Source organism: Macaca mulatta, chromosome 1 (assembly GCF_049350105.2).
Source record: "Macaca mulatta isolate MMU2019108-1 chromosome 1, T2T-MMU8v2.0, whole genome shotgun sequence".
NCBI lineage: Eukaryota > Metazoa > Chordata > Mammalia > Primates > Cercopithecidae > Macaca > Macaca mulatta.
Window position 1 is genome coordinate 224,751,159 of NC_133406.1, and position 25,290 is coordinate 224,776,448.

General features: G+C 43.9%; 1 protein-coding gene across 1 annotated transcript in view; it reads left to right on the forward strand.

Moving 5' to 3' along the window:
* FBXO42 (F-box protein 42) overlaps window positions 1–25,048 on the forward strand; it is a 95,055-nt gene extending 70,007 nt beyond the window's left edge. Inside the window, exons 5-10 of the mRNA NM_001266406.1 lie at window positions 18,050–18,203; window positions 18,975–19,085; window positions 21,053–21,149; window positions 21,631–21,687; window positions 22,691–22,807; window positions 23,327–25,048. Coding sequence (NP_001253335.1) covers window positions 18,050–18,203; window positions 18,975–19,085; window positions 21,053–21,149; window positions 21,631–21,687; window positions 22,691–22,807; window positions 23,327–24,439 — 1,649 coding nt within the window. The 3' untranslated portion in view covers window positions 24,440–25,048. The remainder of the gene's footprint in view (window positions 1–18,049; window positions 18,204–18,974; window positions 19,086–21,052; window positions 21,150–21,630; window positions 21,688–22,690; window positions 22,808–23,326) is intronic.
* The last annotated feature ends 242 nt before the right edge of the window (window positions 25,049–25,290 follow it).

The following is a 25,290-nucleotide window of genomic DNA, read 5'->3' on the forward strand; positions in this document are numbered from 1 at the left end:
CCACCTTGGGTCTCAGGGATAGGAAAGGTAGTTAGGGATCAAAGTGTGGCTGACAGGATCCTGCATAATCTTCCTCTCTCTCCACCTCTACCTCTGTTCATACTCTTGCTCCTTCAGCCAAGCCTTTAACTACTAGAGAGTTGCGGTGATCCACCGGACATGGTGGCTTACGCCTACCCAGCACTTTGGGAGGCCGAGGTGGGTGGATCACTTGAGTAAGGAGTTCGAAACCAACCTGACTGACATGATGAAACCCGGTCTCTACTTAAAATACAAAATTAGCTGGGCGTGGTGGTGCATGCCCGTAATCCCAGCTACTCGAGAGGCTGAGGCAGGAGAATCACTTGAACCTGGGAGGCAGAGGGGTTGCAGTGAGCCAAGATCGTGCCGTTGCACTCTAGCCTAGGTAACAAGAGCGAATCTCTGTCTCTAAGAAAAGAGAGTTGCAGTGACCCTTACAGCTTGTGTCTCTGTGGACATCTGGCCAGACTTCATGCTTTACATGTTAGACATTAATCATTTCGGTCTACAGAGTACTTTTTTTTTTTTTCTTGTTGAGACGGAGTCTTGCGCTGTCCCCCAGGCTGGAGTGCAGTGGCACAATCTTGGCTCACTGCAACCTCCGCCTCCCAGATTCACATGATTCTCCTGCCTTAGCCTCTCTGCTAGCTGGGACTACAGACGCGCACCACCACACCCAGCTACATTTTTTTTTTTTTTTAAAGTAGAAACGGGGTTTCACCATGTTGGCTAGGCTGGTCTCGAACTCCTGACCTCAGGTGATCCACCCGCCTCAGCCTCCCAGAGTGCTGAGATTACAAGCATGAGCCACTGCGCCCAGCCTACAGAGGACCATTGAACATCCAATGACTATGCTAGGTATGCAGGTATAGTACTAAGTAACAGGAGTTCCTAATCCTAAGTAGTTCTCCATCTAGCAGAAGAAAACCGAACACTTTCTTCTGTAAAGGAAGAGGGCTATGGATAGCCATTGGAAAAAGGCTATGGATGAAGGTAAGAGAGTTTGGTATGTCCATGGACTTAACAAATAGGTTGGGTTTTCCTGAACCAGGATATGTGAGGGGAGAGTGGTACAAGTGGGTATTAGAAAGGTAGTTAGGGGCCAGGCACAGTGGCTCACGCATGTAATCCCAGCACTTTGGGAAGCTGAGGTGGGCAGATCATCTGAGTTCAGGAGTTCGAGACCAGCCTGGCCAACATGGTAAAACCCTGTCTGTACTTAAAATACAAAAATTAGCCAGGTGTGGTGGCGTGCACCTGTAATCCCAGCTACTTGGGGGGCTGAGGCAGGAGAATCACTTGAACCTGGGAGGCGAAGGTTACAGTGAGCTGAGATCATGCCACTGCACTCCAGCCTGGGCAACAGTGCTAGATGCCAACACACACACACACACACACACACACCCCTGGGCAACAGTGCTAGATGCCAACACACACACACACACACACACACACACACCCCTGGGCAACAGTGCTAGATGCCAACACACACACACACACACACACACACACACACACACGGTAGTTAGGGATCAAAGTATGGCCAAACACACACACACACACACACACACACACACACACACACACACACACACACACACACGGTAGTTAGGGATCAAAGTATGGCCAAACAGGGTCCTGCATAATCATCTTGTCCCCTCATCTCTCTGACCTCTGCCTCCTGCATTCCTGCCCCTCACTGTATTTTAACCTCACAATTGGGCCTCTGCTCTTGCTTTTTCTGCCTGGAGCACTTTTCCTGCATGTCCTTGTGACTCTCTCCTTTACCTGCTTCACATGTCTTTATTCATATGTCTCCCTCTATGAGGCATTCCCTAACTACAGTTTGAAAGGACAACTTCCCTTGACTCCTGACTCCTTTTCCTCCTGTATTTTTTGTTTTGTTTTGTTTTGTTTTGTTTTTTCCCTCGGCACTTATCACCATATAACACACTTTCTTCCCCTCAGCAAGCTATACGCTTCCTGGGGCTGAGGGCTTTTTGTCTGTTTTATTTACTGCTGACTCTAGTACCTGGCATATAGTACTTGCTTAAAGAATGGAATTTTGTGTGTGTGTGTATGTATCTCATGTTAAGAAAGGGATTTGGAATTTATCTTTTTTTCTTCTTCTTCTTCTTCTTTTTTTTTTTTTTTTTAGAGAGAGTCAGAGTCTTGCTGTATTGCTCAGGCTGGTCTTGAATTCCTGGCCTCAAGTAATCTTCCCACCTCAACCTCACACAGTACTGGGATTACAGGCATGAGCCACTGCACCTGGCCTGGCTTTTATCTTGAAGGCTATGGTGAATAAGTGAAGGATGATGAAAAGAAAGGGACATGATTATATTTATGAATTCATCCCCAATCTTCCCTTGGGAATTATTTTCTGGACAAATTCTAAGCACTTCAGCGTCCAGTTGTTAGGCCTAATTAAATTGTTTTCTCCTTTTAATGCTGCCTGACTCCATCTAGCAGAGACACTGGAAGTGATGGGGCTTGCCACGGTTTGAGTGTTTGTTTCCTCTGAAACATGTGTTGAAAGTTCATCCCCAGGCCGGGCGCGGTGGCTCAAGCCTGTAATCCCAGCACTTTGGGAGGCCGAGACGGGCGGATCACGAGGTCAGGAGATCGAGACCATCCTGGCTAACACGGTGAAACCCCGTCTCTACTAAAAAATACAAAAAACTAGCCGGGCGCGGTGGCCGGCGCCTGTAGTCCCAACTACTCGGGAGGCTGAGGCAGGAGAATGGCGTGAACCCGGGAGGCGGAGCTTGCAGTGAGCTGAGATCCGGCCACTGCACCCCAGCCAGGGCGGCAGAGCGAGACTCCGTCTCAAAAAAAAAAAAAAAAAAAAAAAAAAAAAAAAAAAGTTCATCCCCAGTGTAGCAGTATTGAGAGGTGGGGTCTTTAAGAGGTGTTTGGGTCATGAGAACAGAATGGATTAATTCGAACCTGGATTAATGGGTTAAACTGGGAGTGGGGACTGGTGACACGCGCCTGTAATCCCAGCACTTTGGGAGGCCTTGGCAGGCGGATCACTTGAGCTCAGGAGTTCCAGATGAGCCTAGGCAACATGATGAAATCCTGTCTGTATCAAAAATACAAAAAATTAGCCAGGTGTGGTTTGCATGTCTGTGGTGCCATCTACTTGGAAGGCTGATGTGGGAAGATCACTTGAGCCTGGGAGGCGGAGGTTGCAGTGAGATTGAACCACTGCACTCCAGCTTAGGTGACAGAGTGAAACTCCATCTCAAAAACAAAACAAAACAAGCAAAAAACAAAACAAAGAATAGACCAGGCATGGTGGCTCACGCCTGTAATCCCAGCACTTTGGGCAGGCCAAGGCAGGCGGATCACCTGAGGTTGGGAGTTTGAGACTAGCCTGACCAACATGGAGAAACCCTGTCTCTACTAAAAATACAAAATTAGCTGGGCATGGTGGTTCATGCCTGTAATCCCAGCTACTCGGGAGGCTGAGGCAGGAATATCGCTTGAACCCGGGAGGCAGAGGTTGCAGTGAGCCGAGATCACGCCATTGCACTCCAGCCTGGGCAACAGGAGTGAAACTCCATCTCAAAAAAAAACAAAAAAAAATTATAAATAGCCAGGTGTGGTGGCACATGTGTAATTCCAGCTACTCAGGAGGCTGAGGCACGAGAATCGCTTGAAGTGAGATTGTGCCACTGCGCTCCGGCCTGGGGAACAGTGATACTCTGTCTTAAAAAAAAAAAAAAAAGGCTGGGCTCGGTGGCTACCACCTATAATCCCAGCACTTTGGGGGGCTGAGACAGGCAGATCACCTGACGTCAGGAGTTGGAGACCAGCCTGGCCAGCATGACGAAACCCCATCTCTACTAAAAATATAGAAAATTAGGCAGATGTGATAGCTTGTGCCTGTAGTCCCAGTAGCTTGTGCCTATAGTCGCTTGAACCCAGGAGCCGAAATTGTGCCACTGCACTCCAGCCTGGGTGACAGAGAGAGACTCTGTCAAAAAAAAAAAAGAAAAGAAAAGGCCAGGTGCGGTGGCTCACACCTGTAATCCCAGCCCTTTGGAAGGCCGAGGTGGGTGGATCATGAGGTCAGGAGTTCGAGACCAGCCTGGCTAACATGGTGAAACACTCCCATCTCTGCTGAAATACAAAAATTAACCGGGCGTGATGGTGCATGTCTGTAGTCCCAGCTACTTGGGAGGCTGAGACTGGAGAATCCCGGGTTCAAGTGATTCTCCTGCCTCAGCCTCCCAAGTAGGTGGAATTACAGGCATGCGCCACCATGCCCAGCTCATTTTTTTTTTGTTTTGTTTTTGTTTGTTTGTTTGTTTGTTTGTTTTTTAGTAGAGATGGGGTTTCTCCGTGTTGGTCAGGCTGATCTTGAACTCTCGACCTCAGGTCATCTGCTTGCCTCGGCCTCCCAAAGTGCTGGGATTACAGGCGTGAGCCACTGCTCCTGGCCTGTTTGTTCTTATTAAAATGATGTGCTTTTGATTAAGAAGGAGTTAAGATGTTATTTAAGAGAATATTTTAAGTTATTATATTAGCTCCTCCCTGACCCATGGACCTATTCCTGGTTAACCTTCGTGAGGTGGTGGTTCTTCCTTGTTTCCTCTAGCCCTTTGCAGTCCTGTAACAAACTGGACCTGTGATGGTCTCAGGACATGTGAATGACAGCAGAGCCAGTAGGTTCCCTTAGAAAAGGAAGGAATCCTTCCTGTTTATTTAGAAAGTTCATTTTTCCAGAATACATGCTTTTCTAAGGTGTATACACATTACTTCCTGCTAAAGAGAAGAGTGGGAAAATTTGCATAGCACAGATCTGGGTAACTTTTGGTCCTCCCAGGGAGAGAATAAGTAAGATTTTACCATATTTCAGTTTGGTTCACTCTCAGGGCTGACTGGGATTTTTCTGTTTTGACACCAGGCCAGAAACTTTATGACTGGTAACATTGTTTTCACTTCTTAAAGTCCCTACTTGAAAGAGTACCCCCCATGCCCCCCACCCCCATTAGAACTGCAATGAACAAATTATCAGATTAAACTGAGACTTTGGACCTCCTCTCCTCCCTCAGAAATTGAATCAAAAGACTACTTGAAATGGTAACAAGGAACTATTACTGGTGTTCCTGTTGTTAATGTTTAGCTGGTAAGTGCTGCCCTATTCATCAAGTGGTCTTTCATGCGGTTAAGAAGTGAAAACAATGCCAGTGGAGAATTTCCTTTAGTTCATGCCTGTGGCATAGATAGACAAGATCTAAAAGTTTCTCATGCCCATTACAAAAGTTCCTGTTATTTGGATTTTTCATAAATGACCCATAGAATGATATTTTAAAAGATGTGAATATAGTTGTAATAATAATGTATACCCTGCATCCTGAGATCCAGACAAGTTTTGTCTAATACCAGTGAATGTTGATGTCAATCAGTAACTTTTCTGGCCTTTTTACAATTGAGGAGTAAAATAGGAAGAAAAAAAATGGAGTGGGTAGAGGGGGAAACCCAAAGAAATGTTTGACTTTAACCCTACCCAAAGGTCGGCTGATGCCTCTAGGGTATGTTATGATTCGCTGGAGCCGATTCTGATCTCAGCTCATGAGGGGTCTGTAACCATTTGGCTTCCGTGGATGGCTTCAATTCAGCAAACATTTTCGTAAGAAATAGTCCCTATCTTCTAGGATAGTATAATCTTATTGGGGAGAATCTAAATGGATAATTTCAACACGCCTGATTAGAACTGCAATTAAAGAGCACTCCTGGAAGCAGGAGTTTAGGGGTGCTGTAACTTTGTATTTACTTCCTATTTCTTTAACGCATTATATACTTGTATCCTCTATGGGCATTTACATAAATGCAAAGACTTGTAATTATTATTGGCCACATTGATGTTAAGTTGGAAATATTTTTATTACCAGAAGAGAAACTAGTATCTGTTCCAGATAGAACCCCCTTAGTCCTTGGGCTGCAGTATTTTGGAGACCATTCTGAATAGTTGTCTTCAAGGTGGTCATGGTCAAGACAGACTTTATACTCATGAATTTTGAAGTGTTTTTCTCAATTATCCTTTTATCCCTCCCTCTAACCACAGAACCATGAAACATGCTTTTGTTGCTGTTGTTCCCCTTACGAAGTATTGCCTGTAAAATCAAAATAGTTTTTAGTAAGCAGTTAAATTATAACTCCAGCAGTTTTTCTTTAGGGGATCTGTTTCCTTCTAAGTTAAATGTGCCAGGCTATCCTCTAATGCCCTCTAGGTTTTCTGATTCTGATGCTAATATGGTATTCTGGGAAATATCTGTCCAAATTATTCTTCCTCCTGATCTCTGAATTCCTGCTATCGAGGTCAGTCACTTCACACACTACCATGATGACAACTTTACCAAGCCAGATGCTTAGTCAGAGCTTTCCAAGACCCAGCTTTGGTTTTATCAGCAAAATCCATCCTTCCCACCCCCTATCATACACACGCCAGTTTGAGGCTCCTCACTACCACAAAACAAAACAAAAAACACCGCATCTGTGGGTTGGGTTTTAGTTAACTGGTCTATCTGGCATTACTTTGCTCTCAAGGCCAGTTTTGTGTGTGAAGGACTGGTATACTGCTGATGGAGCTGGAGTTACAAGTGAATGCTTTATATTGGACCCACCCTGAGAAAGCGAGTCTGCGCAGAGTGGTTAAGATGGGGAGTATGACCTGAACCTCATACTTTATTCATCCCATTATTCTTTACTGTTCTTTTTGGCAAGTAACTATATATATATATTTTTTTCTGGAGACAGAGTTTCGCTGTTGTTGCCCAGACTGGAGTGCAATGGCACGATCTCGGCTCACCACAACCTCCACCTCCCAGGTTCAAGCAATTCTCCTGCCTCAGCCTCCCAGGTAGCTGGGATTACAGGCGTGAGCCACCACGCCCAGCTAATTTTGTATTTTTAGTAGAGACGGGGTTTCTCCATGTTGGTCAAGCTGGTCTCGAGCTCCCGACCTCAGGTAATCTGCCTGGCTCAGCCTCCCAAAGTGCTGGGATTATAGGCATGAGCCACTGTGCCCAACCGGGTTCTTTATATTCATACACAGAGTGTATGCACAGAAGATAAGTCTGGAGAGGTTCAGTGTTAAGAAAAATCATCCAGAACTTGGAAATAAGGCAGAAAGATGACTAGATACCGTTTTATTGTCCTATTGGAGCATCATCTATCAGGCTCACCCAAGGATTATTAAACTCTCTAGGACATGGTTCTCAAAGTCTACTCCCCAAACCATCAGCATCACTTAAGAACTTGTTAGAAATGCCACTTCTGGCCGGGCGCGGTGGCTCAAGCCTGTAATCCCAGCACTTTGGGAGGCCGAGACGGGCGGATCACGAGGTCAGGAGATCGAGACCATCCTGGCTAACACGGTGAAACCCCGTCTCTACTAAAAAATACAAAAAAAAAAAACTAGCCGGGCGAAGTGGCAGGCGCCTGTAGTCCCAGCTACTTGGGAGGCTGAGGCAGGAGAATGGCGTGTACCCGGGAGGCGGAGCTTGCAGTGAGCTGAGATCCGGCCACTGCACTCCAGCCTGGGCGACAGAGCATGACTCCGTCTCAAAAAAAAAAAAAAAAAAAAAAAAAGAAATGCCACTTCTCAGGCCCCACCCAAGACCTACTGAATAGCAAAACTCAGAGGTGAGGCCCAGCAATCTTTTAATAAGTCCTCCAGCTGCTTCTGATATAGCCAGTTTGAAAACTACCCTAGAGGAATGTAGCTTTTTTTTTACTTTCTGTTTATCATTAGTTAGGGCTTAGGCTTTGTGAAGTTACATGTAAATTGTAGATTTTTGCCTGTAAAAGATACAGATCATGTCTGTCAAATAGGAATATTAACCCAAAGGTTACAGTTTTACTGTCCCATAGATGTTAACTAGTTTTGTCCTTAACTTAGCAGACTTCTTTAAGAAACAGGGGGTGCTGTATATGGCCTAGGCTAGACTAGACTCTTGGGCTCAAGTGATCCTCCCATCCCAGCCTCCCAAATAGCTAGGACCACAGGCACACACCACCACACCTAGCTAATTTTTAAATATTTTGTAGAGACAGGATCTCACTATGTTGCGCAAGCTGGTCTGGAACTCCTGGCATCAAGCCATCCTCCTGCCTCAGTCTCCTGAGTAGCTGGGGACTACAGAGGTGCATGCCACTGTGCCTGGCTCTTAGCAGGCATTTTAGCATGCCTCTTTTCCTCAGATTCTCTTTTGAATTAGCACTACTTCCTGCTTGCTCCCTTATTAATAAGTTAAATATATCCTAACACATGTGTAATCTATATATGTGTGAAAGACATGTTTCTGTTTTTTAAAAAAATACTATACTTTGAAAACAGCAATGAAAATAGCCATTTTCCATGGGGTAGAAAGGGTTCTGACTTTTTCTTTTAAAAGTTCTATATTGTTTATTTTATTTGAAAGTGTTTTAAAGCACTTTCATTTTCTTAAAGAAATAAAAATAAGTAAATAAGTCAGTTTCTCCCCAAAAGTCTGAAGTGTATAAGAATAGAGTAACAGTTCTATTTGTTGAGAATGTAAGTGATATTGAGAAAATGCTAGGATTGTAAACCTGCTTCTCATCTTGTGACATTTGGCTATTATTGCCTAAGACACCGGTACTCAGAGCCAACTGTGTAGTATGCAGATCAGGACCAAAAGGCTTTAGGAGGACTTGAAATGCATTTTTTATTTTTTGGATAGGGACTTATCTGAACCTAAACTTCCAAAGACAAGGGATTAACTCTTCTTTCATTAAATAACCCTTTAGGTTGGATTTCTGGTTACTCAGAACATGGAATTTGCTTTTTTTTTTTTTCTTTTTTAATTTTCAGGTAGCACCTAGAACAGTTTCTGGCTCATTGTAATAAGCATTATGCATTAGCTTCAACTACCATTATTATTATTCATCTGTAAAATGGGACTAGTAATAATACCTGCATTTTAAGATTATAATGATTAAATTAGATAATAAATATAAAATTCATAGTACTCAGTAGTTAGCACATAATAGGCCATCAAACAGTATATTTATAACACCTTAACAATAAACTAATACTAAAAAATGATCATACCATGGAGATACAAAAATATTTTTTAGACTGGGCATGGTAGCTCACGCCTGTAATCCCAGCACTTTGGGGGGCCAAGGTGGGCGGATCACCTGAGGTCAAGAGTTCGAGACCAGCCTGACCAACATGGAGAAACCCCGTCTCTACTAAAAATACAAAATTAGCCACTTGGTGGTGCATGCTTGTAATCCCAGCTACTAGGGAGGCTGAGGCAGGAGAATCACTTGAACCTGGGAGGCAGAGGCTGCAGTGAGCTGAGATTGCGCCATTTCACTCCAGCCTGGGCAACAAGAGTGAAACTCCATCTCAAAAAGTATATACATATATTTTTTAATCATGCATAAAATACAGGCATCCCCAATTAAAACAGGTGATTGTTTTATCTTGTTATCAAATAGTTGAGCTGCTCTATTTAGTCCTGGGTTCTGTGAAATAGAAACTACAATTGTGGGAAAGTGGTGTAGAAATCAAACTAGGATTTGGAACTGCTTCACTGTTTAACCAGCTTCTTTGCAAAGGTAAACAAGAATGCCATGTAATTCTACCACTTTCACATGTGAAATTTTCCTCTGATTTCATAGGAACCTTGGGAAACATCTGAACTGATTAGCAGTTTTAGGGAATGTTAGTTCTGTTGTATAGGATGTCTATCTGATTATTCAGTTTCCCACAACTGCCTTTTGGGCTCATGCTTTGTTTTGAAATTTGTTCCATTGATCATATCTGCTGTGCGATTTAGGAGGCCTTTGGTATGTTTGGGGAATGAAGCCCATGAGGATGACTCCTGGCTCTAGGGGAAGAGGCTCAAGTAACATATTCATCTGTGCTTGATGTGGGCACATTTGGTCCTGTGGTGCTTGATGGGAATGACACCCTTCCTTTCTTCACTGTTGTGCAGTAATGGCACTTAGACTGAATTTAGAAGCCCAGTGTCCTCATTATTTTGAAGGCAGGCCAAGAAATGTCCTAATGAGTATAAAACCTTCATTTTATAAGTGTTCTTGCAGGAGGAGTATTTATTTCACCATATGTCACCATAGTGGTTATGTGCCTTTTTAACTATCGATGTCAGCTATTCCCAGAGTACTCCATGTTGTTCAAGATTTCCAATTACTCAGGTGCTAGTGTGGCAGATCTGTGTGTTTTAATAAAAATGTATTAAACCTATGTGCTGTAACTGTAACTGCTGTTTGAAATGAATTACATGCACATAGGGGCAGTTCTTCAAAGTCAAGACTTGACATTTTATCTACGGCTACTCCATATAAAAGTTATTACTGGCCTGGCGTGGTGGCTCATGCCTGTAATCCCTGCACTTTGGGAGGCCGAAGCAGGCGGGTCACCCGAGATCAGGAGTTCGAGACCAGCCTGGCCAACATGGTGAAACCTCATCTCTACTAATAATACAAAAATTAACCAGGCGTGGTGGCACACACCTCTAATTCCAGCTACTTGGGAGGCTGAGCCAGGAGAATCACTTGAACCCAGGAGGTGGAAGTTGCAGTGAGCCGAGATTGTGCCATTGCACTCCAGCCTGGGGTACAAGAGCGAGACTCCGTCTCAAAAAAAAAAAAAAAAGTTTTTGTTAATAATGTATGGCCATGGTTTTCTTTTTTGTTTGTTTGTTTTTTCCTTGAGACTGAGTTTCACTCTTGTTGCCCAGGCTGGAGTGCAGTGGTGCAATCTTGGCTCACGGCAACCTCCGCCTCCCGGGTTCAAGCGATTCTCCTGCCTCAGCCTCCCAAGTAGCTGGGATTACAGGTGTGCATCATCATGCCTGGCTAATTTTTTGTATTTTTAGTAGAGATGGGGCTTCACCATATTGGCCAGGCTGCTCTCGAGCTCCTGACCTCAGGTGATCACCAGCCTCGGCCTCCCAAAGTGCTAGAATTACAGGCATGATCCACCATGCCTGCCCAGCCGTGTGTTTTTAAAGAAAGTTTATAGGCATTCTTTTTTTTTTTTTTCTATGGAGTCTCGCTCTGCCATCCAGGCTGGAGTGCAGTGGCGCAATCTGGGCCCACTGCAAGCTCCACCTCCCAGGTTCAAGCGATTCTCCTGCCTCAGCCTCCCAAGTAGCTGGACTACAGGCGCCCACCACCATGCTCGCCTAATTTTTTGTATTTTTAGTAGAGACAGAGCTTCACCGTCTTAGCCAGGATGGTGTCGATCTCCTGACCTCGTGATCTGCCCGCTTTGGCCTCTCAAAGTGCTGGGATTACAGGCATGAGCCACTGTGCCCAGCTTAGGCACTCTTTAAATGGCTTGCTTTTCCTGGAACTTAAAAAAAAAATGAATAAAGTTATGTAATTTGAATATGGCTTTTCATGTTTTTTTTGAAGTTCTAGTAGAGACTTATTGTTTGTTTTCCAGAACTCCACTTTGGCTAAAGAGAATGTTATTCTTTGATATAGAAATTACCAAAGTTGTGGCTCACGCCTGTAATCCTAGCACGTTGGGAGGCCGAGGCGGGCAGATTGCTTGAGTCCAGGAGTTTGAGACGAGCCTATGCAACATGGTGAAATGCCATCTCTACTAAAATCACAAAAAACTAGCCTGCCATGGTGGCACGTGCCTGTAGTCCCAGCTACTTGGGAGGCTGAGGTGGGAGAATCACCTGAGCTCAAGAAGTCGGAGTTGCAGTTAGCTGAAATCAGTCACGCCACTGCACTCCGGACTGCAGAGTTAGACTCTGTCCCAAAAAGAAAAAGAAATTGCCAAAATTCATGGATCCCTATAATCTCTGACCTCACCATGTGTACTGGCGCATGGTCTGGGCTCACTGCAACCTCCACCTCCCGGGTTCAAGCGATTCTTCTGCCACAGCATCCCGAGTAACTGGGACCACAGGCACACACCTGGCTAATGTTTGTATTTTTAGTAGAGGCATGGTTTTGCCATGTTGCCCAGGCTGGTTTCAAACTCCTGGCCTCAAGTGATCCACTCGCCTCAACCTCCCAAAGTGCGAGGATTACAGACTTGAGCCATCACATCCCACCTGATCTCACCGTAAATTCATTTGATTTGTAGACTTTGCATTAAGATCATCGAGAGGGAATTAAGGACCATCTGCTTTAAACAAATTCAAAGTATGAAATATGAGCCAGGCATGGTGGTACACTCCTATAGTCCCAGCTGCTCAGGAGGCTGAGGCAAGAGGACTGCTTGAGCTCAGGAGTTAAAGACCAGACTGGGCAACATAACAAGACCCCATCTCAAAATATATATATATATATATACACACACACACATATATGAAATACGTAGATTTTTAGAAATAATGGAAGTAGGAGTTCTTTATAAAGGCTTCACAATATCAATTCTTAAAGAAGCAATAATTTAAAAGTATCCAATTTGCAATAAATATGCTGCCAAATATTTTATGGGTAATCAGGGTCACATAAAATATGAAATACCTGGGCTGGGCACGGTGGCTCACGCCTGTAATCTCAGCACTTTGGGAGGCCGAGGCAGGCGGATCACAAGGTCAGGAGATCGAGACCATCCTGGCTAACACAGTGAAACCCTGTCTCTACTAAAAATACAAAAAAAAAAAAAAAAAAAAAAAAAATTAGCTTGGGCCTGGTGGTGGGCGCCTGTAGTCCCAGCTGCTCTTGGGAGGCTGAGGCAGGAGAATTGCTTGAACCTGGGAGGTGGAGCTTGCAGTGAGCTGAGATCGCGCCACTGCACTCCAGCCTGGGCGACAGCAGAGTGAGACTCCGTCTCAAAAAAACAAAAACAAAAACAAAAACACCTGATACACCTGTATCCTTGACTTCTGGTTGCTGACCTCACTGTATAAAAGCTGTATGTTGATCTCTGGCCCCTCATTTGTTCTTGTATGGTAAGTTTTTTTCCAGTTCACCCACAAATTGAGGTGGGGGTATACAATTGATTTAATTTCCCCCTACTTAGTTGAGATAATTAAGATGCTGAAATTGAGGTATTTAACTAAGATGCTCCTACACTTTGTGACATAAAACAGGCCGTGGAGATAAATTCTAGATGGAGGAGTTCTCCCTCTTCGTGGGATAAAAAGTAGAGGGAAAAATTTTGCCTTTCTGAAAGGTCAAGATACCTGAGGCATCGTTTTGGAAAGCCTTTACATAAGATAATCCTAGAGGATCTCTTATATTGATTTATCATTATCACTGGCCTCAGCTTACCTTTCCCTGGAGAGTTCAGAGAATAAGTAAATGGTCCTATATTAGAGGTGGAGTGTGTTCTAGAGCGTTGTAGAGAAAAAGAGGTTCTAGGAATAGCCTTCTGTTTAATTTATTTCTCTCTGACTAGATCTTTGGCTTTACTGGATTAAGATTTAAGAAAGAACTTCTTCAGCTTTGAAACACTAGACCTTTTAAGGCATCAGACTTGTTTGTGGCAACTATTCAGAAGGAATGTATCTGTATGCATGAAGTGCAGCATGATATATTCTGACTTTAAAGCTCATTCTTTTAAAAGAATAGCTGGGTGAGGTGGCTCATGCCTGTAATTCCAGCACTTTGCGAGGTGGCAGCGGTGGGAGAATTACTTGAGATTAAGACCAGTCTGGGCAACATGGAGAGACCCCCATCTCTACAAAAAAAAAAAATTAGCTGGACATGGTGGCCTGTGACTGTAGTCTTAGCTGCTTATGAGGCTGAGGTAGAAGGATCCCTTGCACCCAGGAAGTCAGAGGTGCAGTGAGCCATGATCAATCACACCACTGCATTCCAGCCTGGGCGCCAGAGTGAGACCTCATCTCAAAAAAATAAAATTAAAAATTAAAATCTGGAATAAATGGATTAGAATCCTGGCTCTTCACTTATTATTTCTATGACCTTGGGCAAGTTATTTAAAGAGTTGTGTCCTCAGGTTTCTTATCTGTAAAACAGGAATAAAACTAGGAGTTTTAGAAGGATTAAATTAATTATTACATGCGGCCGGGCGCGGTGGCTCAAGCCTGTAATCACAGCACTTTGGGAGGCCGAGACGGGCGGATCACGAGGTCAGGAGATCGAGACCATCCTGGCTAACACGGTGAAACCCCATCTCTACTAAAAAATACAAAAAAAAATTAGCTGGGCGTGGTGGCGGGCGCCTGTAGTCCCAGCTACTCGGGAGGCTGAGGCAGGAGAATGGCGTGAACCCGGAAGGTGGAGCTTGCAGTGAGCTGAGATCGCGCCACTGCACTACAGCCTGGGCGACAGAGCCAGACTCCGTCTCAAAAAAAAAAAAAAAATTATTTATTACATGCAAAGCACATAAAAAGCTGCGTAGTAATTGGGCCAGGCGCACTGGCTCACAACTGTCATCCTAGCACTTTAGGAGGCCGAGGCCGGTGGATTGCCTGAGCTCAGGAGTTTGAGACCAGCCTGGGCAACACAGTGAAACCCCGTTTCTACTAAAATACAAAAAATTAGCTGGGCGTGGCAGCGTGTGTCTGTAATCCCAGCTACTTGGGAGGCTGAGACAGGGGAATCATTTGAACCTGGGAGGCAGGGGTTGCAGTGAGCTGAGATTGTGCCATTGCACTCCAGCCTGGGTGACAGAGCAACATTCTGTCTCAAAAAAAAAAACTGCGTAGTACATAATAGATGTAGATGCTCAATAAATATTAGTCATTACTATCAGTAGCAGTAGTAAGAGTTATAGTAACAATAATTGTCATTTCTCTTGGAGTTAAGTTATTCATCTATCCCTACTACTTTCCCATACTCCCCAGACATAGGCACGCTGTTGACAAAGTTAAAACCTTCTTCTAAAACAGCACTGTTCGATAGAACTTTCTGCAATGATAGAAATGTCCTACATCTGTGCTCTTCAGTTTGATAACCATGGGCAATATGTGGCCAATGGTGACTTTGTTCGGCAGTACAGATCTAAAGTGTAGTCTTTCCTCTAGTTTCATTATATATGCTATGTTTTATGAATACTTTTTAAAATTCTATGAATATGTCTCCCTTTAAAAAATATATATATATGTATTTTGAGACAGAGTCTTGCTCTTTCACCCAGGCTGGAGTGCAGTGGTGCAATCTCAGCTCACTGCAACCTCCACCTCCTAGTTTCAAGCAATTCTCGTGCCTCAGCCTCCTGAGTAGCTGGAATTACAAGCGTGGGCTACCACGCCTGGCTAACTTTTTGTATTTTTAGTAGAGACAGGATCTCACCACGTTGACTGGGCTGGTCTCAAACTTCTGACCTTAAGAGATCTGCCTGCCTTGCCCTCCCCAAGTGCTGGGATTACAGGTGTGACCCACTGCGCCTGGCAAGAGGTATATATTCTTATACTGCATTTAAAATTTCTTTAAGCTCAGTATATCAAATCCAAATCCACATTCTAGCCTAGAAAGTTTACATTACTACTTTGCCGAAGCCTGTGATGTGTTTGTTTATTCTTTTTTCTGTTTCATAATACTGATGATTTCCAAGTTAGAGGCAAGAACTTAGAAACTTTGTCTGGTATTTCACAAATTAATTTATTTTAGAGCAACAGTTGTGTTTTAACTAGACTATTATATTACTTAGGCTTTCTAATTGGACTAGGAGATAGATCCCCTTGGGGAGGTAAACGTTTTTGACCAGGAACAATAAGGCTATGTGAAGGATAACAGCCTCCTTAGTCACTATTCTTGTGGGATTTGGGGGTAGAGAATACCTCAGCACTTCAGATTGATGTGATAACTCTTCCTAGAGAAGTTTTCTGGCTGGGTGAGGTGGGTAATGCCTATAGTCCCAGCACTTAGGGAGGCTGAGGCGGGAGGATCGCTTGAGGCCAGGAGTTTGAGGCCAGCCTGAGCAACATAGCAAGACCTGATCACTACAAAAAATTTTAAAAATTAACTGGATATGATATTATGTGCCTATAGTCTCACCTACTCAAAAGGCTGAGGCGAGAGGATTGCTTCAGCCTAGGGAAGTCGAGGCTGCAGTGAGCCATGATCGTGTTACTGTACTCTAGCCTGGGTGACAAAGCTAGACCCTGTCTCAAAATAAATAATAAATAGTTAAAGACTCATTTCTACAGTCAGATCCTGTGGTCTGGATTAGTGTCGGTTTTATTTAGGAAAGTATTCAAAATAGCTGACATGGACAGGCACAGTGGCTCCCACCTGTATTCCTAACACTTTGAAAGGCCAAGGCAGCAGGATTGCTTGAACCAGCCTGAGTTCGAGACCAGCCTGGGCAACATAGGGAAGCCCCGTCACTACAAAAAAAATCAGTCGGGCATGGTGGTGCTTGTCTGTATTCTGAGCTATTTGGGAGGTTAAAGTGGGAGGATCCTTTGAGCCCAGGAGGTCGAGGCTGCAGTGAACCATAATTGTGCCACTGCACTCCAGCCTGGGCAACAGCAAGACCCTGTCTCAAAGAAAAGGAAAAAGAAACTAAAAATAGCTGATGCCAAATGGTGTTCTTAGATGCTCACCCCGTACTCTTGAGGACTGGTGCCTTCTCAGTAAATCGTATTGTTCCCCTAAGTGAGATCACAAGAAAGACAGTCCTCTGCTCTGCCTTCTGAACCTTGAGACTTTGTAAGTGACACCATTAAAGCAATCTGAGCAGGGCTTTTCAGTGTTCCCATAACGTGCTACTGAAAGAGGAAGCAAAGCTCTCCACCTAGATTGGAGCATCTCCACTGCTGTCAGGTCAATGTAGTGTTGGGATTCCTTCTGCTTAAGATCTCCGTGAAAAATGAATCCTGTAGTTTTAACCAAAAAGAAAAAAAAAAGATTTTTTTTAAAAAAGCATTCTCAGCCAGGTATGGTGGCTCACGCCTCTAATCCCAGCACTTTGGGAGGCCAAGGTGGGTGGATCACCTGAGGTCAGGAGTTTGAGACCAGCCTAGCCAACATGGTGAAACCCTGGTCTCAACTAAAAATGCAAAAATTAACTGGGCATGATGGCAGATGCCTGTAATCCCAGCTACTCGGGAGGCTGAGGCAGGAAAATCACTTGAATCCAGGAGGTGGAGGTTGCAGTGAGCCAAGATCGCATCATTGCACTCCAGCCTGGGCGACAAAGTAAGACTCTGTTTCCAAAGAGAAAAAAAAAAAGTATTCTGGTATTTACTGACACCTGGATACTGGGACAAGTTACTTTGGTCTTGAGCAAACTAAAGGTGATATGTAGAGTGAGGGATGGGGAGAAATAGCAATTGTTATTTCAAAGACAATAGATTTTGAAAAATTATGCTCCTGTAAGACATTTGTTATCTCTCAAGTTTTCCAGCATAAACCAAACTTTGTTTTTTTTCAGAATTTGATCAGTGTATCCCAGAGGTCCAGCCTAGATGGTGTTTGGTGTAAGACTCATGGTTTCATTGGAATTCCTTCACACCAAGCCTTGAAAGTTTGCCCCATTTGTGCTAGGCTGAGGCTGTCTGGTTATGTGAAGCCCATAGCTAGGGGCCTAGAGGTCCCTATGTTAACATTTGACTCACAGGACAAATAAGAACTGTGTTCTGCCTCCTTTTTTAACCTGTGTTTTGTAACAAGTTATTTTTAAGTTGCATCCAGGCATCCAGCCTCTATATATACTTCTCTCTGATCCTCTACCTTCTTTCTTTTCTTTGTGACCTCTGTTAAGGGGATGAGAAGGGGTGCTCATTTGTTGAGCACTTTCTATGTGCCAGGCATTATGTTAGGTGCTTTGAATATACTATTTAATACTCAAAACAGCCTTATGAGATAGGTACTGTCATCCCTAATTTTAGGTGAGCAAATTATAAACATAAGAGAGGCTAAGTAACTTTCCTCTAATTCAGATTTCTCTGTGTTAATAATAAAAGATATGTGAATTAGTGATGATTTTCTCTCAGACTCTCAAATCCAGTTTTCTTTCCACCTTTCCTCTGCGCTTTGTAGTATTAGTTCCCCTTTTGTTACTCTTCCAGGGAAAGGTGATCTAACTACAGATTTTTGTGAGATCCTGAATGCTAACCATGGTGTTACTGACTTTCCCTAGGGTCCTATCCTTCCCCCAAAGCTGGAGCAACTCTGGTCGTGTATAAGGACTTGCTAGTGCTGTTTGGTGGCTGGACGCGGCCAAGCCCTTATCCGCTACACCAGCCAGAGAGATTCTTTGATGAAATACACACTTACTCACCCTCTAAAAATTGGTAAGTCACAAAGATAAACTCTTTAAATCTGGAAAAAGAGACCTTAAATCAGTGGATTCTTTGTTTTTTTGAGTCAAGAGTCCCTTTGAGAATTAGATGGAAAGCTGTGGACTCTTTTCCCAGGAAGGGGAAAAATGTACATATACACAGATTTTACCAACAGTTTCAGAGAGTTTACAGGACTCCCTTAGAACTCTGCATTTAGAACCCTTATTCTAAAGAGAAAAAATAGAAGAGATTTATTCCTCTTTCAAGAAAAATGAATGAGCCAGTTGAAGAACAGTGAGCTCTTCAGCTTTGACTGCTAACACTCCAGGAGTGTTGTAGATCCAGATGATTCTTTACTCCTAACTGTGTCTCCAAGACTTACTCTGAATTGTTTATCAAACATATATTTCTTAATGACAGCAACTGCTGTTTCTTGTAATGGAATACTTAGTACATGGCGCTTGTTAGCTGTTACTGATCAGGACCATAGGGAGAGGTAGCAGGTGGCAGGTGGTGCTCTGTCAGCAAACCATGATCTTGTCTCGTTATCGTTTTCTCATCTCTCTCCCTCCAGACTATTTACATTCAGAACTTGAAAGTGAATATAACTTTAAGCAAACTTACAGGAAAGGCATAAATACCTTATGCCATCCTCTACTTATTATCCCGACAAATCTCTGCTGAAGGTGATAGGATTATCATTTTAAATGGAGGCCTACTTTCTATTTTTAAATAAAGCGTGTTGTGCTGACTTCTTGGCTTCCTTCTGTCTTTTTACATTAGGTGGAACTGCATTGTGACAACCCATGGGCCACCTCCCATGGCTGGCCACTCCTCCTGTGTAATAGATGATAAAATGATTGTCTTTGGTGGCTCTTTAGGATCCCGGCAAATGTAAGTACATTTGGTTTGCTCCATATGAGCCTGAAGGTAAATACTCCTGGGAATAACAGGCTTAAAAAGTGAATTAGGGACCAGGTGCCTAATTCACACCTGTAATCCCAGCATTTGGGGAGGCCAAGGTGGGTGGATCACCTGAGGTCAGGAGTTCGTGACCAGCATGGCAAACATGGTGAAGCCCCATCTCTACTAAAAATAGAAAAATTAGCCGGGCGTGGTGGCACACACCTGTAGTCCCAGTTATTCGGAGGCTATGGCAGGAGAATCGCTTGAACCTGGGAAGTGGCGGTTACAGTGAGCCAGGATCGTGCCATTGCCTGAGCAACAGATCGAGACTTTCAAGGAAAAAAAAAAAAAAAGTGAATTAGGGTCAGTATTCCTGAGCATGGCTCTAATTAATTGAATTAGTTATCTCATCCTAGCATTCTGTTTTCTGATCCCTTAATCACAGACCAATAAGTTAAAAAATTTGCTCTGTAAAATCATAGTTACATAGAATCTCATTGACACGTGGTTCTGTTCAGTAGGATCAAATTCATGGAACCTCCACCTTGCCTGCTGTACTGTGCCTACAGAAGTCCAACTTCTGAGAAACAGATTGCTTTACTTATTCTACTTTATTACTCAGCTCTTTCACTTTTGGGCTTTAGAGGAGGAGAGGGGGAGATTGACAGGACAAGTGGAAATGGCAGGCCCTCCAAATGTGATAGGTTGGTTGAGCCACATGTAAAGGGCATGAAAAGAAAGAAAGAAGGAAAGAAAAGAAAGAAAAACAAATGGGATGGGTTGTGGATTGGGTAGGAGCAGGAAACCTGTGTCAGGCGTGACACTTCTGTGATGTCATTCTCCCTACCTCCTGTCCTCTCCACTTCTGGCCATACTGGACAGCTCAAGCCATAGTCAGGAGCCAGAACATTCTATCTGTATCACTGTCTGATTCAGCGGTAGCAGCAGTCGTGGTCATTTCCCCCGTGCTCTGAAGTAGAAGTTGATGAGCTGTCAGCAGCAAGAGCATCCCACCCCTGTCCTCCCTTAGGGCATTTCCATCTTCATATTTTAAAACAATTATGGAGAGAGATGATAGGGGCTACTCTCCCAGTGAGAGAGTTTAGGATTTCAGATGTTGGAACTATTATTCCTGTATTTTTGTGGGTGAATCCATGACCTTAAGTGACCATAAAAGAGAGACTGCCATCCAGGAGTCTGTCCTCATCATGTTGGTCCCTTGAGGGTTAGAGATGCCAGTTTGTCCTTGATAAAACTGCAGCTTTCATTAGTCATTGTGAAATTACTTTTTGTAGCCAGAATCGATAAAGCTTTTAACTCCTGGACCATGATGAAGCTGCCTTTTGAATCATTTTTTCTCTTCTTTGTGGTTTTTGCTTTTGAAAACTGTACCTTGACCAGTATCTATTTCCTGCTGCACCAATTAACTATTTTTTTAATCATCTGCTTTTACTTCAGTTAATAGATGGTTTAAAAAATCATCTCGTCAGGTACTAGTGTCTGGCCGCAGACATAGCTCAGATGAGGCCTTGTGGAAAGAGCAGAGGGAAGGTCTCAGGATGACTGCTACGGAAAGTAGGGGAAGAAAGATACAGTGTAAGAGCTAAGTAGGAGCATAACACTTTGCTGCGCATCTTTATAAAGGTCCCTTCATTTATATCAGCTCCTCAGAGAGTAGTAACAGTCTTTTCATTTTATAGATAAAGCGAGAGTTAGAGAAAATTAAGTGACTTGTTCAGGCTATAGAGCTGGGATTCAGCAACATGGTCTTTCTGGTTCAGAAGCCCCTGAACTCTGAATAGGCCATCTCTAAAACCTGCTCCAGCCCACACAGTCTGTGAAAGTGAAAATGGTATAAGTTTGCCAGATGGGCACAGGCATGTGGAACTCCCCAGCCACCATTATGGTCCGTGGGAGCTCCTAACTCCCTTTATCCTTCTGTCCTTAATTCACAGGAGCAATGATGTCTGGGTCCTTGACCTCGAGCAGTGGGCGTGGTCCAAGCCGAACATCTCCGGCCCCAGTCCTCATCCTCGAGGTGGCCAATCTCAGGTGCTCAGGAATTAAAATAACTATTCAGCAAACACTGTAGCATCTTTCAGTTAGGACGGGAGAGGGAGGAGGGAGTCAGGTAAGATGCCAATATGCACTAAGCCAAAGCAAATGTATCATTCTTTTTTACTGGTATTTATTTTTCAACTCCTAATTGGTCATATTATTTATAGTGGTTTTATATTATGCTCCTCCCTAAAGCATTTACTTTGCGTGTCATTTCTCAAGAGAATCTTGCATTTTATGTGGTTGACATTCATGTTAATATTTGATCAACAAAGAATGTATCCTTTCAGGTGAATTATCAGTAATTTGTTCACAGGGATCAGAATTGACATGTTTTTAGGAGAATGGAGTGGTTATGGTAACTAGAACATTCCCATTTGGGAGCTAGGTAGGCTATTTTCATATACCAGTGAAGCATAGAAAGTCAGAAACCTGTGTCTTTGTAGGTTTATTTTCAATGTCTTCCCCTCCCCAGATTGTCATAGATGATGCAACTATCTTAATCCTCGGAGGGTGTGGCGGTCCCAATGCTGTGAGTATTGCTTCTGTGGCATTCCCATGTGCATGCTGCTAAGTGTTCAAAACCTGTTTCCCCTGTCTTCTTCTCTAGGAGTATACAAGACTATTTCCATGGCATTTTAATTTAAGGAATGCTTTTTGGGTTTAGCCTTTGTATTTTCTGGTCTTTGTTTCTGCTCTTTTTTAGGGTTGAGGGGATCCTTTTAATCATAGATATTTGTCTCTTGAATATTCATATCTATATTCTTCCTATTCCTATTTCCTTTTTAGGCGATAAAGTTTACTGCTATCATTTTTTCAAAGGGGAGAGGGCAGTGGAACAAAAAAGCAGGTTGATAACTGTCAGAGTTCACACAGAATTTAAGAATGCACATTCAGGGCCGGGCGCGGTGGCTCATGCCTGTAATCCCAGCACTTTGGGAGGCCAAGGCGGGCAGATCACGAGGTCAGTAGATTGAGACCATCCTGGCTAACATGGTGAAACCCTGTCTCTACTAAAAATTAAAAAAATCCGCCGGGTGTGGTGGCACGCGCCTGTAGTCCCAGCTACTCAGGAGGGTGAGACAGGAGAATCACTTGAACCCGGGAGGCGGAGGTTGCAGTGAGCTGAGATCACACCACTGCACTCCAGCTTTGGCGAGAGAGCGAGACTCAGTCTCAAAAAAAAAAAAAAAAAAGCAGATTCAGAAAGCTGTGGATATGTATTATTTATCCTCTCCTTCAATCCCCAATACATACACATAAAATTATGGGCAAGTGTCAAAACCACTTACAGTTGATTCATGGGTCACAAGCACAATTCCATATGCTAAGCCAGTGGTAATATATGAATGAATGAAAGCATAAGTGGATGCATGCACAAGTGAATTATTAACTGAGGATTTTGCTATTCCTTCTGAAGAGCCCACATCCTTTCAAGACCAGACAGGACAGCTTTGAGACTACAACTCTGTGTGTGTGTGTGTTTTGGAACACATATCACACCTGAGTCTTGTCATTGGTTTTTTCTCTTACAGCTGTTCAAGGATGCTTGGTTGTTGCACATGCATTCTGGTCCTTGGGCCTGGCAGCCACTCAAGGTAGAAAATGAAGAGCATGGGGCCCCAGAACTGTGGTGTCATCCAGCATGCCGGGTAAGCAGGCAGCTGACAGGCCAGCAGCAGGATAGGTCCTAAATTGGAAAACCACATTACTTTGTCAGGTTTCAAAGAAATTTGTACAAAAATAGAAAACACCTTGGTGTCACAAAAGAAGTGAACATTAGCCATAGCTCCTTTGGCATTTCTCACTAAATGGGAAAACTTATGGGGGCCCCACTCATTCGGTAAGTCCCAACTTTAAGCATCTGTTTGTCTCTGAAACTTTCCCTGGAGTCCTTCTCCTGCTAACAAAAACTAATTGTTCCCTTCTCCCCATTCTCCCCACCCCTTCTGTACACATATCTCTAATGATAGCATATGTCACACAAAGCAACAGTGGTTGCCATGTCTGACTTCTAGCCTAGAGGGCAGACTACATCATTTTCATCTTCATATCTGAGGTACCTACAAAATGTGTGGCACATTACAGTTGCTTATGATAAAATGTTTGACAGCTGAATGAACAATCAGAATCATAGAAGAGTCTGTGAGCACTGGTCCTTTGTCTTCCAGGTGGGACAGTGTGTGGTGGTCTTCAGCCAGGCTCCTAGTGGGAGAGCCCCACTCAGCCCCAGTTTGAACTCTCGCCCATCACCTATCAGTGCCACTCCTCCAGCTCTCGTTCCTGAAACCCGAGAGTACCGCTCTCAGTCTCCAGTAAGAAGCATGGATGAAGCTCCTTGTGTTAACGGCCGCTGGGGAACACTGAGACCCAGGGCTCAAAGGCAGACTCCTTCGGGTTCCCGGGAAGGGAGCCTTTCCCCAGCCAGAGGAGATGGCTCTCCTATCCTCAATGGTGGGAGTTTGTCTCCAGGAACGGCAGCTGTGGGTGGCTCTTCTTTGGACAGTCCTGTACAGGCCATATCTCCAAGTACTCCATCTGCTGCTGAAGGATATGACCTAAAAATGGGACTTTCTTTGGCCCCCCGACGAGGATCACTACCAGATCAGAAAGATCTGAGATTAGGATCCATAGATCTGAATTGGGATCTGAAATCCGCTTCCAGTAGCAATCCCATGGATGGCATGGACAATAGGACAGTTGGAAGTATGAGACACCCTCCTGAACAGACAAATGGTGTGCATACCCCACCTCACGTGGCCAGTGCCCTTGCAGGGGCCGTCTCCCCAGGTGCCCTGCGTCGGAGTCTGGAAGCCATCAAAGCGATGTCCTCCAAAGGCCCCTCGGCCTCTGCAGCACTAAGTCCTCCTCTTGGGTCTTCTCCAGGCTCTCCTGGGAGCCAGAGTTTGAGCAGTGGAGAAACAGTGCCCATCCCTCGCCCAGGGCCTGCCCAAGGAGATGGACATTCCTTACCTCCCATTGCCCGCCGCCTGGGCCACCACCCTCCACAGTCCCTAAATGTTGGCAAACCCCTATACCAGAGTATGAACTGCAAGCCCATGCAGATGTACGTGCTAGACATTAAAGACACTAAGGAGAAGGGGCGGGTCAAATGGAAAGTATTTAATAGCAGTTCTGTGGTCGGACCTCCTGAAACCAGCCTGCATACCGTGGTACAAGGCAGGGGTGAACTCATCATATTTGGAGGACTCATGGACAAGAAACAGAATGTGAAGTACTATCCAAAAACAAACGCCTTGTACTTTGTACGAGCAAAGAGATAATGTGTTCTAAACCCCTTTCCTTTTCTGTGGCTTTTAATTTGGAATTTTCCAGTGTGTAAGCATTTGGACTGAGAATTGGGAAAACAAAATTACTCCCAGAAGCCAAAACTCTTTAATTCCCAACCGAAGTCACTCCAGGCTGGGATCAAATCTCCATTAAGAAAAAAATTATATATAAGTATATATATATATATTATATAGCCAACTCTGTTTACAAAAAAAAGGGAGAGATCTCCATCCTGGTTCAGATAAAATTGTTGCTGTGTTTTAACAGGGGCTGGGTTGCCTTTTTCTACCTTGCTGGTAACTAGACCAAGAAGTTAGAACAGACTTACATCAGTAACTTTCCAAAAGAAACTGAAGAGCCCCCTGTAAATCTTTATGTGGCCTTCTTGGAGTTAAAAAATAAAAGGGCATATATAAGTTGCAAAGGTGTAGGTTTTTAGACTCTCATGCTTCAGGTGCTGTCAGGGTAAAAGTAACTGTTCTTCCCCTTCTCCTCTTAAAACCACAGAGGACCTGTGACAGCTCTGCAGAAATGCCAGTGCCTGGCCCCCTCCTGCCCTTTATGGCTGAGGAAAGTTACCCAACAAAGGATTTTATTCCACATCTGTGTGCCGGGTCATCGTGAAATAATGTTTATGCAGCCGACATCTGTCTGCCTAGTAGTGTCCATTGGTCTTTGGAGTGCTTCTGATGTGTCTCAGAAAATATTTTGTGTCTGATTGTGGAAATTTCTGACAATCAATCATATTTGGTTGCAAGTTGCCAAAAAACATATTTATTCTCCTCTTTCTTCCCTTAGAACATGGTACTTGGAAACTGCCTTTTCCATTCACGTACAGGCTGCT